The following is a 13,871-nucleotide window of genomic DNA, read 5'->3' as shown; positions in this document are numbered from 1 at the left end:
TTTAGTAAGATAAAAACAGATATTGATTTTGTAAATATGGATGATGCACAAAGATTGAGTTGGCTCTTCGCTTATGAAACAGTTAGATTAGCTAGTTACCTGGAGAAAGGCTGGGAGATGAGTTTGTAGCAGTACTTTTCAGTGTATTGTTCATTTGAAACCTATCATTTCGAGTATGTTATTTGAAAGAATATAGTAGTACTTTATAATGTGGTAATTTATTTTATTTATGTTTTTTTGCTCTTATATGTATCACCGGAAGATGTATGTTTTATAAAATGGTGGTGTCCTGTAATCCCATGTGGGATGGGCCAGATGTTTGGCATGACACAGAAATAAAAATAAACTAAATAACTAACTAACAATCACCTGTTATTTTCCTACCAAGATGGCTGTGTGGTGATGTAACAGAATACTATGAATACCATTTTCATGCTTTTTTTTATGGTGGGATAAATAAAGCACAAAACTAAAAGAAAAGAGAAGAGTATACAACTTGAATTTTGTTTATTTAGGATAATCAGCCTCTAAGGATTCGGTGTGGTTCTTTGTTGCGTGCTTAAAGGATTACTGAATGACTGCTGTAACCGTTGTCATTTGTTCCCCGTTGTGATCGGCCCGTCTGCTTGCGATTGACAGGTGATCCTGGAGTGTCCGCTGAGGAAGGACCTGGTGTACACCACAGCCACGCCCACCTTCCACCACTGGAAGGTGGAGGACAGGAGGTGTGGCCTGTCCTTCCAGAGCCCAGCCGACGCCAGGGCTTTCGACCGGGGAGTACGGAAAGCCATCGAGGACCTGGCAGAAGGTACGCCCTGCAGCCGGTTCACCTGTACAGTCGGGTTATAGATCAGTCAGTTTAGCCGAGTCCAAGTCGATCCCAAGACCAGGTCCGGTCGAGTTAAGAGCTAAGATCCAAGTCCAAAGGCGGTCGAGTCCAAGTCAAGACCGAGACCAGACCAAATCAAGTCTTTGTCAAGACCAAAATAAGCAATAAACACTCGATATGTCTTTCCAAAAGTAAAAATAATGCTGAACAAGTTTTTTTTAAGGATGAACAGAAATGTAGATCTATCTGCAGGAGCTTTGTGCTCTAACCTTCAATATTCAGCTAATTAATGAATAATATTTTGACTAATCAATTCATAGACGTTTGAGGACCATTACATAGTATAGACAGGTGTAATCCCTTAAATTGATTGTGGTGCTGGGGAGAAAGGTGGACCAAATGGAGAAAATCATATCTTGAAAACTGGAATCATTGACAATTTTTTTGATCCACTAGAAAAAGTCTAGTCAACATCCAATAACGATCAAGACCAAGGAAAGTTCAGAAAAATGATCTCAAGACCGAACTCAAGTAGCACAGCTCTGAGATCAGTGTTTCTCAACTGTTGTGTTGAGACCTGAAAGTGGGTCACAAGAGGTTCTGACCGGGTCATGGTCAAATAACAATATTATAGGAGATCAGATTGATATCCGAAGGACAGTTTGAATCCTGATTCAAAGCCAGTTAATTGTTCTAGATAGTGCTATGGACATTTGTGTTACATTACATAACAGTAGAATTTACAATATATGTTTTGTTGAGTTATTCCAATGATTTTTAACGTTTTTAATCAATTTTTATCAATGCAAACAACTTTCTCGCAAAGGTAGAAAGACAGAACTACTGCTCCAGTCTGTGAAATCAAGTGATGAATCTCGCAGCTGCTCCACTGACAATGAACAGGAGACTGACTTTATGGATGCATAGAGTGTTTGTCTGAGCTTTCACACCCAAATGAGGTTTATTTCATCGGGGTGCTGACAGGCGTGACACCCAGATGTTCCCACACCTCCGTAAAATCATGCAGACTTTTCTTATTTTGTCCATGAAGCCCGTCTCCCGTTCGCTGACAAGTGGATGAGCTCCGGGATTTGTCTTTGTCTTCTAAATACATCATCAACAGAGTCTTGGTTTCTCTGGGAATTGAAAATTGAATGAAAATTTAAAGGTGATATATTGATTTGTTCCTGTTCTCCTCTCCGCAGGCTCCACCACCTCCTCCACAACACTCCAGAACGAGGGCGAGCTGGGCGACGACGACGTCTTCACTGTAAGCACTGTGTGTGTGTGTGTGTGTGTGTGTGTGTGTGTGTGTGTGTGTGCATACATAGCATGTTTTTTTCTACATTCATTCAGTAGTAATGGCTCCTCTCTGCTGGAAATGTACCCTAGAAAAGAAAATGGCGATGGATTTTTATTATTTTTGCTTACTTTATTCCATTATCATGATATATTAAGTGAAGTAAGAGTCTATTTAAGTGAAATAAGAGTCTATTTTAAGCCACAACAGGTAGTGAAAGTCATTCTGGGACTAGGCCTTAGTGTAGAATTTTGACTTTATTTTTGACCAAGTAATGCCTAAAACTTCTCCTGGCACCGGTTTTGTCATCCAGTTGAGGTGAAATGGGATCCAGGTCAAGACGAGGTGGACTGCTTCACGCTGCTGCCATGTTTTTAGCTGTTTGACTCCATTTGAATCTTCTTCTGCTTCTTTTAATTATTCCAATCTGCGCGTAAACGCCCTCTGGAGGCAACGCCGAAATGGAATTTCAGCTTGCTAAACACATTTTGGTGAAAGTGTCGATCGAATGAATTTAGTCTTTTGCAACAGTATTGAAGCAATATGGAAATTTGGGGTTATCATGGCACCACTAGTAGGCCTTGGACTAAACCCTGGTTCCAGCAGATTTAATACACACTGATCCACTGCACCTCGCTAAAATCCTAGAGGAAACTCCGGCGTCCACAACAGACCTCAGGACTTGGTTTCATCCCTCCAACAGAAGCTAATTCAGCACAGGACATCACTTCGGATCCCCTCCCTGTTACATATACCTGCTATGTATATACGTGAAGTGTGTGTGTGTGTGTGTGTCAAGGCCCCTCTACCTTAAGTTAGCATGAAGGGCCCCCTCCCCCGACTCTGTAACCTGACACCAGGAGCGACAGGCAGGGTCACAAGGTCACTTCCTGTATCCCCACCCCACCTCCCCCCCTCTCCCAGTGATCAGCCCCCTCCCCCTCGCCCCCCCCCCCCCCCCCAGTGGAGCGAGGAAGAGCAGCAACCAAACTAGCGCTGGCAGCTGTTTCCCAGCTTAGTGCGGGGCCGGTGATTTACGAGAGGAAGTGCCTCGTGGCTCATCTTTGACTCGGACTGTCTGTAAGGGCCAGGACTAATAGGTGCTCTGCTGGGAGTGCACACCCGGCATGGAGACGCATACAAACACATAAAGGCGGGGGCGGGGGGGGGGGGGCTGGATCTATGGGTGTAGCTCATACAATACTGTTGGAGGGTGCAGCAGTCCCTGAAATGCTGAAGTCCTGCAGAGGCTGTCAATGCAACAATGCTAAGGCAAGTCGCTGTGTGTTGTTGCTATTATTGTTGCCCAGAAAGCGGCCTTAAAGGAACAGTTCACCTCAAAATGAAAATGTAGTCATTAACTTCTCAACTCCATATCAGTCGTAACTCCACTGAAGTTAGAATGAAAACTAAAGCCCACGTAGTTACATTTCAGCCTTCTTCCAAACATCTTTTTACAGCTCCAAAAAATGCATAAAATGTCTGTCAAATGTCCGCAAGGTGCTCATGCAGAATAGTCCGAATGTTTTGTAGCCAAACGATGGCTCACTCTGTTTGGTTTTCAGATGAACTCATGAGTTTCGACCGAGTTACTGCCTGAATTTTTCATTTTGCGGTGAACTACTCCTTTAAGGCCTTTTTAATGCCAGGGAAAGAGTTGTGGCTGTGCTCCAGCGTTGGCATTTCCTAGCAGTGCCATTCCTTTTTCCTCCCCGTAATGATTTTTCTTTTTTTTTTTGTAGTGAAAGAATAGTTTCGGCTTCCACAAAGCTAGTATACAAAGATTGTTGAGAAGCAGTTTGGATGCCACATTTCATTCACACATGTCCATGCAGGCAGATACAAATACATCGAACATACGAGCATGTTAGGACTAAAACCCACGCTGGAAGATTTTTAGTTTTTTTTACCGTTAAGGTTAATTTATTTTCAGACTTTACCCAGCAAAGCACCTCACCTTGACATGTGTGCAACTATCAGACTATCAAATTAGATGGTAAGTATGACACTGAAATCACAAGTTGAAGCCCAAGGGACATGTTAGGGGGGTTGGGTGCTGCAGCGCTGCATGTGTCCCTCTCACCCTATGTTGGTGACCTTTCCTAAAGTTAGCGGTGGCGGCGGAGTTTGCGAGGCGGGCGGTCGTGGACAGGGGAAACGCTGTGGCAGATTTACAGCCTCGGTGGAGGGGGGGTCGGGGGGGGGGGGGGGGGGGGGTCGGAGGGGAGAGCTAGGATGGACATACTTCCTAAATTATTCCTCGTTGGCTAAACCTAAACTTAACCCAACCCTTCCTCCTCTGTCCCTCCCTTCAGCAAGTCTCTGCTCTCTGTCTCTATTTTAGCTCATTCACAACAGGGAGCGAAGGCTATGGAAGCGATTCCGGCTCGTCCCGGGAGAGCGAGACGGGGCACTGTTGAAGGATGAATCCTCCCGAGGATTGAGCCGGGACATGTTTTGTGTCAGAAAATAACTTTAAATAGCCTTTGTCCGGCCTTGCTCCACAACCCAGAATGTATAAAGAGAGGATGTCCAGAAATATAAACTCCCCCCCCCCCACCCCCCTCACCCCATCACTGGTATTCCTCTCTCTGTCCTCTTGTGCGTTTTGTAGCTTGCAAGCAGAAAGTCCGGTCTGTGTTTTGAATTAGCTGCAGCCGTGGAGGCCAGAGCAGGACCGGCCTAAACCGTATTGGCTCCTCCCCCTCCCGGTAATGTCTTCTCCAGGGGGGCGGGGCTTGGAGCGGAGGCAGCATGTTATGTTATTTTTGGCCGGCTGCTCTGAAGGCTTTGTAAGAAAGCTGGGGGAAATTCTCGGCATGGCGGTATCCATGTGGGGATCTCAGCTCTGGACACAGAGCAGGGATATAATAGGGATAGCTTCAGCAGACACACACACACACACACACACACACACACACACCAGATCTGGGTCATATAGTGTTGGGGACTAATTCATAGCGTTGGTTTTAACCTCCTTAGAGAGCCAGATGGGTGGGTGGGGTTTGGCACATGGAGCGATGCAATGAGAACCGGAAAATTTAGGCAATCAATTGAAAGTGAATTCGGTCTAGTTTTTCGAGATTGACAAGTGCAGTGGTTGATGGGTCGCTCTTTTCTGACCAATTGTGGGCGGGGCCAGTGGCTCTGCATCTATGTAGGTGTGTAAGTGTTTTTGCTACTTCTGTATTGACTTTCATAACATTGCATAGTTTTGAAGTTAACTTGGCTAGCAAGCACTAATTAGGTAGGTTTAATGGAAAATAAACAGGAAAAAACTCAATAAAATTACTTCAGAGTGTACTATCGACCCCAACAATGGATGCAACCGTTCTGGAAGCATCCCTGTAGTCTTTTAAATAAAATCCGGAGAGAACTGGGAAGCTTTGAATGGCTGTAATCAACTTCTTGTCCATTTTGTACTTGCAAGGCAGAACTAACTATATTCGTGAAACAAAATCACATCGATGGGGAAACAAGGAAGCGTGGAAATCTCATCGGCTGGGTAAAGTTCAGGTGTGGCCGATGTCTCTCGGCCGACAAGCATGTTGAGCGAGGTTTCCCCGGTCACTCTCCGCTTTATAGGAAATTAACTGACTTCCAGTGACTTGTTGATCGCGTTGCTCACTGTGTGAATGCACAGTTAAGTTGTCCACATACATAAAACCCCTGCAATCTTGTAGTCTAAGCGGGTTGAAACAAATGCAGAGGGTGATTTCCCCAGGTTTGACAAACACACATGAGGTGTGCAGCTGGACAGTTTCTCCCAGTATTTTTTAAATCTAGATCCAATAATGGGTTAAGAGAGAGACTCTTTGAGCACAGAGCAGCAATGCATATCTAATCTTACATGATTCATGAAGATAACACACACACAGCACTATCCTTTACTCCTGAGAATGGTATTGTGAACAGAACGGGTTGAAGAAAATCCTTCACACAGTCACCTCTGCCCAGATTATTGTGTCAAACACATTCTGTATGTTTCGTACACACGCATGTTTGGACACACGTACACACACACACACACACATATCCAGGGTGGTGTGATGAGGCAGGAGTCCCGTCCAGCCTGTCAGCTGGCACTCTGCAGGCCCCCAGAGGCTGACCCCCTGTCTGCCTGTCTGAAACCTGTCTGTCTGTCTGTCTGTCTGTCTGAGCGCTACAGAGCAGCGGCCCGAGTGTCTAGTGTCTGGCCAAGGTTTGAGTTGGAGCGACGCCCTGACAGCGGAACGGGGACAGGATACTGCTCCTACACACACACACACACACACACACTCACACACACACACACACAAAACTGAGAAAGACCTGGACCAAGAGTGAAAGAAAGTGGTGTGGAAAAGAGAGAGAGAAGGAAAGGTGGAATGTGTAAGAACGCTTTCTTACACATTCCACCTTTCCTTCTCTCTCTCTCGAGATCGAGGAGAGAGAAAGTTAGGTTGCTGGAAAAAAAAAAAAAAAAAAAAGAGTAGGAAGGAGGAGAGGAAGGGGGGTGAAGAAGCAGGAGAGAGGCCAAAAAAGGTAATGTAGAGAGAAACAAGTAGGTTCAATGTAGTTCAATGTAATGCTCATGGTGTAGTTTGTATACTATGTGTGCAAAATATTAGTACCGTCCCATTTCTGTCTGTTATCTCCTCCGAGGCTTTAACCTGTCAGTCCCTTTTTGTCGTCTTCTCCTTTTCACGACTCAAGTGGATTTCATAGGTGTTGGAGCCATTTATGTCTGTGGTTATATTTTGGGTTGTCAGTTGTTTTCACTACTAGAAGGCTTGATGATGACTTTGGTGTCGGTTGTTTAGAAAGTCAGTCATGTTTCATACTGTATATTCAAACCGTAACTACTGGATTTATTCGACTGCCAAGCTACTCTGAATAGCAAATGCATCGAGATCACTTATTTTATTTATTTGTTTATTTGATAGGGACAGAGCACGCTAATAAACATCAGTATAAAAATACAAGATGTAAACAAAGCCAGAGTTAGCAAAAATGCTAATTTACATCCGTAGTCCCTAGGCAGGTAACAAAAAAGTGACAATATACAAATACAAATATGCAAATACACAACTAGAAAAAGACAAAGACTTCACTTTCACTTCACCACAGCAACCAGTTTGATTGTGAATATTGGAAATATATTTTAATTAAATGGGAACTGCACATCGTTTTTTTTACTTAAATTGCACCTCCGTATTCCATCTCATATCAGAAGTCATATTATCATTATTATTATTATTACTATGGTTATTATTCATTATCTTGTATGGTTCGTCTTAGTTCTTCTAGTGCTATCTCCTTTATACCACTGAGTAACAGTGTTCTTCTTGTGTTGTAGATTTCCTATTTTATTTTTATTTTTATGCTACAAAGTTGCTATGAGCCTAGTCACAAGCATTTCATTGTTCAGAATGACCCTGTGTTACACTGCACATATGACAATAAAAAAACTTTGACTTTGACTTTGAACATGACAATTGGACTTTTGGTTTAAAATTTTATCGTCATTACAATAGTTTAAATCAATAAGAAGTTATAGATTCGCTTGCTCTGTCTATTTGACAGAGCTGGTATTCCTAATATTTTATGGCAGGTATTCAAAAGATGTTTTGAACCACACAGTGATCTGAATGTGGACGACACGGCTCACGTTTCCTGTTTTCCCAATCAGAGCTGCGCCGATGCTTCCTGTTTTTGTTTGCCCCGATCGTGGCAGCCGCTCACATAAAACTTATTTGTTTAGTTTATCCAATCAGAATGCGTTTTTCAGCCCCGCTTCCTGTGTTTGTTTGTCCCGTCAGAACGCCACAGACAGCTCGTCCAACTCCTCCCAGAAACTGGAGAGCTCCCTGCAGCCGCTGGAATCCTCGCCGCTCCCGCAGAGACACAACTGCATGCTGGGATATCGTCACGACCTTCACGACCCCTACCGGCTCGCAGACCACTACTTCCTGGACCAGGTGAGACCAAAAAAAAAAAATCCCAGTTACAACAGACAGAGAGTGATGTGAAGATTTTAGACACTTTCATTCCCAAATGAGATCCTGATTTTTAAAGATGGACACCTATTCTGACAAAATGATTGCAGCTTAGAAAATAAAATCCATTGTGAAAAATCATTTTTATGAGCCATTTAAAGACCTTTGTTTACCAAATGGTCACAGTTAAGATAATGTAGTCACCTGAATTTCTGAAACATTGACCAATGAAAATAAGGTGACATATTTTTCCAGAATAGATACATATATAACGAAATAAATGAAACCTTTCATATTGTGAAAATAATTATCCACTATCTTGTTGAATGAAGTGTGTGTGTGTGTGTGTGTGTGTGTGTGTGTGTGCGCACACATGAACATACATGTGCAGTAGAGTTTTTGTAGCTTGCTGTTCACCTGAAACAAACAGTATAGGGCAGTTACATGCATATATTAGTGATGCTAGCAGATCAATAAGTTTCCCCTCCCTCTCCCTCCAGTCTCTGTCCCGGCTGCCGCGTCACGTCACCTTCCAGGAGGATGAGGAGATCGTCCGCATCAACCCCCGGGAGCGCAGCTGGGAGCGAGCCACGGAGCGCCGGCCCGGGCGCCAGTCGGAGCGCTGGCTCACCGGCTACGAGGACTACCGCCACGCCACCGTGCGCGACAAGTTCATCCACGTGGACGACTCCGAGTCCTACGTGCACTTCGCCAAGACGGAGGCGCAGAAGCACGACTACACGTACCCGCTGGCGCCGGCCCTGTCGCCCTCGGACTCCGACCCCGCCCTGGGACCCTTGGCCGGCAAGGGCCACGGCGGCTCGTCGTACCGCCACGGTTTCTCGGCCGTGGTCTCCTCCCAGCCTCGCCCCTTCCTCCCGGGCTCCTCGCCTTCGAGCAACGGCGGCAAGGGGCGGAAGGCGGACGGCACGGACCGCGCCCAGTGCGAGCACTGCGGCGAGGCCTTCTACCTCTCCGACAACCGGAGAGGCCGGTGCCAGGACGCGCCGGACCCCGTGAGGGCGTGCGTCCGGCGGGTCAGCTGCATGTGGCTGGCGGACACCATGCTGTACCACTGCATGTCCGACCCGGAGGGGGACTACTCGGACCCCTGCTCCTGCGAGGGGGGCGACGGCGGCGGCGGGCGGCTGGGCACGCGCTGGTTAGCTCTGCTGGGGCTGTCTCTGGTGGCGCCCTGCCTCTGCCTCTACCCGCCGCTCCACGCCTGCCACCGGGCCGCGCTCGCCTGCGGCTGCTGCGGGGGCCGGCACAAGGCGGCGAGCTGAACCTGGCGGAGGAGAAAACGCAAAAAAAAAACCCTAACCCAACGCAAAGCACAGGCAGGAGGGGGGGCGGGGCGGGGCAAGTGGTAACGGCTGCTCTCTCTCTCTTCTTGCCTCGGTTTAGAAACCCGGGTTTCTCTACAAATTCCAGACAGACACTGAAATAAGCCAAAAAAAAAAAAAAAAAGTTGGTGCATTTTCTGAACGGCCTGGGAAGATAAGCTCCCCCCTAAGGCAGACAGTTCTCTCACCTCTCCACATGGCCGTTTCATGCTCTGTTTCTAGTGAGAGAGCGCTCTTTTTTCAGGGGGCCTTTTTTTATAGCTGACTTATATGTTATGTATCACATATGCAGGTACTTTATACTTTGTACACTGACTCGGCGTCGAAGAACTTGAATTGTTTCTCTTTACTCTTTGTTTTTTTTTTTTCCCCTTTTTGGTGTATGTGTGGCCATTTTGTTTATATTCTGTTCCAATATCATGGCCTGCTCAGCTCAACTCCAACTAGAAGAGAAGTCAGACACTACACCTCTGTGTGTGTGTGTGTGTGTGTGTGTGTGAGAGAGAGAGAGAGAGAGTGTGTGTGTGTGTGTGTGTGTGCGCGCGTGTGTGTGCCTACAATGTTTCTGTGCGCTGAGGCCTTCCTCGTCTGTACTGCAGCTTATGGTAAAGCTAATGTATATAGTCTACATAGCTCTCAACCACCGACATCTACTTTGTTCACTGAAAGAAACGTGGTACTCATCGTAATCTTCTAATATCCCAAAGATTAGTCTTTTTATCCTATTTATTTTCTCACTGAATTGAATATGCCAGCCAAAGGGTGCTGGGTTGCCAGTTGTGATTTGCTGACAGCTGTACAGAAGGAGACGCTGCCTGGGGTTTGTGCATCCGTCTCCCCACTCCTTTCATGTTATTTCAAACAGTGCCTAAACTATTACCTAAACCAGGAGACCCACACAATCATAGAATTCCAGTTTCTTTTTTGGGCTTGCTCTACTTCTTGTATACTTGAAGTGATTTTTAAGGCTCCGATTTCATAATTCTTCACCTCCGGTCAGCGGTCCAAGGGCTGAGCTCGGACACAAATCAATCAGAAGCCCGTTATGCCTTAAAACGTGGAGGCAGGGATCGGTCTGCTTTTCCCTTCCTCCCTCTGAAGTTGTGTTTGCTGTTAATGAAAAGAGCGAACACGTTAAGGCTCTGAGGAATCGGCCTAATTCAACACGTATTCTCTAAGCTCGGTTTAAACTATTTTTGTATGAGAAGGAGCTCTTCAGGAGGTTTCTGCCAAGCGTATAAACTGTGGACTCTCCTCCAGTTTTGCCTGCGACGTACAATCAGCTCCACTCCTTAAGTCCCGCCCCCCTTCATTCCTCTCCGTCCTACCCCCCCCACCCCGGTGTCACCCTGAACGTTTTTGAGTGACACACCGGCTGGCCAATCACACGCTCCACACTGAAAGCACAACACTAAACCAACAACCGCCTAGGTGCTTTTGCTTTTGTTTTTTTCTAAGCTAGGTTGGTGGCAGCATCAGGAATGTGATCAGGAACACAATAACCAGGTGTAACAAAAACAAACGGAGCAGGAAAACAGTAGTTTCCCATTTGAAATAAATGGGAGCGGTGTGTCCAAAAAAACAAGCTGAAATCCTGAAAACAACACATCCCTGATTGTTGTGCCAAGGAAATGTCACTTACTGTAGTTTAAATTTTGAATGCTTGAGGATGTCCTTTTTCCTTCCCTGGTTTTGTCTGTTTAGTACATCCTGTCCTATGTACCAGTTTGCAAATGTGTGTGTGTGTGAGTGTGTGTGTGTTCATGTCGCTTCCCTTTTACCCCCCCTACTCCTGAAATCTCCATCCTGGTCCAGAACCAGCAGCCCGATCCAAAACTATTTGGGATTGGCTCTGCGGCGGAATATGCTATCACTTACTAACTCCTATCCAGTATAATCAGATCCTTGTAAAAGATGTGATGTATCTGGGGGGGAGGGAGGGAGGGGGGGGGGGGGGGGGGGAAAGGGCCTCAATCAGTTTTTTTGGGAAGAGTGTGTGTCAGCTTTTAATCGGTTGTCCGTCTCGTCCGGTGTTTGTCTGTGTTCTCCACATGTCAGAGCCATTTACAAGTGCCTGAACGCATCCTCTTATGTCCTTGTGTATTTAAATCGAAAAATTAAGAAACGACTCCCTGTAATGAATTAGACTTTTTTTTTTTTTTTACGCTAAGTATTTTTACCTCTGTAAAAAAGAGCAAAAATTATATTATATATATCAAGTGTATGTTGTACATTTTTATTTCTATTTTTTTTTTTTTTTTTTTTTAAATAACTGTTTCTAACATGTACGATGGATGTAGCTCTTGCTTTCGAGAAGGAACGGGAAGTACTTTGTAGATACCGAAGGGGTGCCAGGTCTGTGAGAAAAACTAAGTGAAATGTGTGTCTTACCTTCCGCCTCCAATAAACTGAGAGAAAACAGTGAAACCACACGTGAGTCTGCTGGACATTTTTAGTGTCTCAGATTAAAGGCGCTTTCCCCATAAACATGTACTGTAAAATCTGGAGAGTTTTTTTTTTTTTTTTTTTCCCCATAACAAACCACAGCTTTTCTTTTGTATGTATGAATGAATTAATGAATGAATGGTTACTGCACTTTCCTGACTTTGAGGAAGTTGAAAGAAATCACATAAATTGAAGATAATGCATTACGATTTCCTCTTTTTGTTGCAAAGGCAGACTGCATTTGAAAACATGAACATAAAAGATGTGATGAGTACATTTCCAGGAAAAAGAGTCATTTCTTGAAGCCAGATCATTCAGTATCTCTAAAGTATAGAGGATCCAGTGTGTGGAAGTGTCAGCCAAGGCCTTAAGTTGCTTATTATCCTGCAAGAACTGCCATCATTTGATGCAATTTTTGAACAAAACTGTTCATACACTAATAAGTTAGGGAAAGAAAGGCATAAAAAAAAAGTCAGCCCGGCCTGTTTGGTTTCTGCAAGATGCCTTTCCCTCCCCGTCTCCCTCAGCAGGAACATGTGATAGCTATCGAGGACGTCGAGCTGTTTCACTCAGGATGTCTCTGGAAAAGCATGTGGGCGATAATGATGGAGCGAAAGAGGAGGAGGAGGAGGAGGAGGAGGAGGAGGAGGAGGAGGAGGAGGAGGAGGAGGAGGAGAAGAAGGAGAAGAAGAGGGGGGGGGGAGGGAGCCAGAGAGAGAGAGGGAAAGAAAGAAGAAAAAGCAGGTCCCTGAGGGCTTCGGGGGCCTGCTAAGCAGCTTGATGGCTGCAAACAGCATCACGGTCCACATGTGCAAACATTTAAGATATCTCCTCTTGTAATGGGGTCACCATGGCCCCTCTCTGGATGCACACAGCACCGCTCGCTTCCTCTGCGCTGTAAAGAGCCGGGGAGCTTCGTCCTGACCGGCAATAACTTCCAAACACAGGCAGGATTTTCACGTTCTTACTAAGGCTTTTCTTTCTGTCCTTCTTTATGCCTGAGTCAGTGTTTTCTACCCACAGATTTTGCATTTGCAGTGAATTTTTGCTTCCAGTGAGATTTATTCGTGTGGCGTTTGAACTTATTGTGGGTCTTTGTTCGGCCTCGAATCGCCTGATAAACCCACAATGAGTTGAGTAAAGCTTCCAGGGAGCTACATAGATTGATTATGTAGGTATACTTGGTTCAGGATTGGCTCAAGTTTGTGCCCTCCACCTGAGACTGACTTCCATTTAAGAAGTGCACATTGTTGAGGAATGTGTCTCTCTACTCCCACCCTGTGGACAATGTGTGTTTTTATTTGTACAAAAGCAGCAACATCAGATTTCCTATATATGTGCACCGATTTAGAGGAAAACTTCAAACGGTGTTTCGGGGGTTACGGTTCAGGGCCAGGAGGAAGTGGCAAGAGTCTGGGGATTAAAATGGAAGCAGGCCGGAAGAGTCTGGGTGAGATCTTTATTTCAGGCACGGAAAGAGAGCCTCTTCCTCTGGTGGCGCCAGGCTTCTGCCACTGTTCCATTTCCTCTTCCTCCTTCTGGGTCTCTGAGCATCTGAGGACCTCTCCTTCTGTTCGGGTGAATCTCACTCATCTCCATCCCTCCCTCCCTCCCTCCCTCCTCTCTCTCCCTCCTCTCTCATTGTTTCTGTTTAACTCGACCTCCCAGAGATTATCTAGCAATCAATCAGTCAATCTATTGTCAGTCAGTCACCTCCAGTCCTCAGATTGAGCTTTGGACGTTATCCTCCAATGTTTTCAGGAGGCAAGTATAGAAAAAAGTCAGGGTGTGATCTCCCAGTAGAAATGAATGGGAGTTGTATATTCACAAAATAAAATCCACCAAAATCAAACCCTTGACCAAATTCTCCAACACTCCCACATCTTACCAGGAATTTGCCTCAAATTTGTTTTTCTCTACTGAAATACCAGTGAAAAGCTATAGAAAAGAGTCAAATACAGGTTTTATTATTT

The 13,871-nt window shown here is 45.3% G+C and overlaps 1 protein-coding gene across 1 annotated transcript; it reads left to right on the top strand.

The window, feature by feature from the left end:
• Nucleotides 1-639: 639 nt before the first annotated feature.
• Nucleotides 640-9,443, top strand: LOC139641565 (sprouty-related, EVH1 domain-containing protein 2-like; the record flags this gene model as incomplete). Its single annotated transcript, XM_071516033.1, has 4 exons — nt 640-808; nt 2,035-2,099; nt 7,931-8,089; nt 8,608-9,443. Coding segments are annotated over 4 exons (1,179 nt in total), but the record flags the coding sequence as incomplete, so codon positions are not given.
• Between the last annotated feature and the right edge of the window lie 4,428 nt (nt 9,444-13,871).

The sequence above is a fragment of the Centroberyx affinis genome, unplaced genomic scaffold (genome assembly GCF_046629955.1).
Source record: "Centroberyx affinis isolate AG114_WGS23_722 - 3 ecotype Tasmania unplaced genomic scaffold, CSIRO-AGI_Caff_v1 ptg000391l_1, whole genome shotgun sequence".
Lineage (NCBI taxonomy): Eukaryota > Metazoa > Chordata > Actinopteri > Beryciformes > Berycidae > Centroberyx > Centroberyx affinis.
Note: the sequence above shows the minus strand (reverse complement) of the source record. Positions and strands in the feature narration are given on the sequence as shown.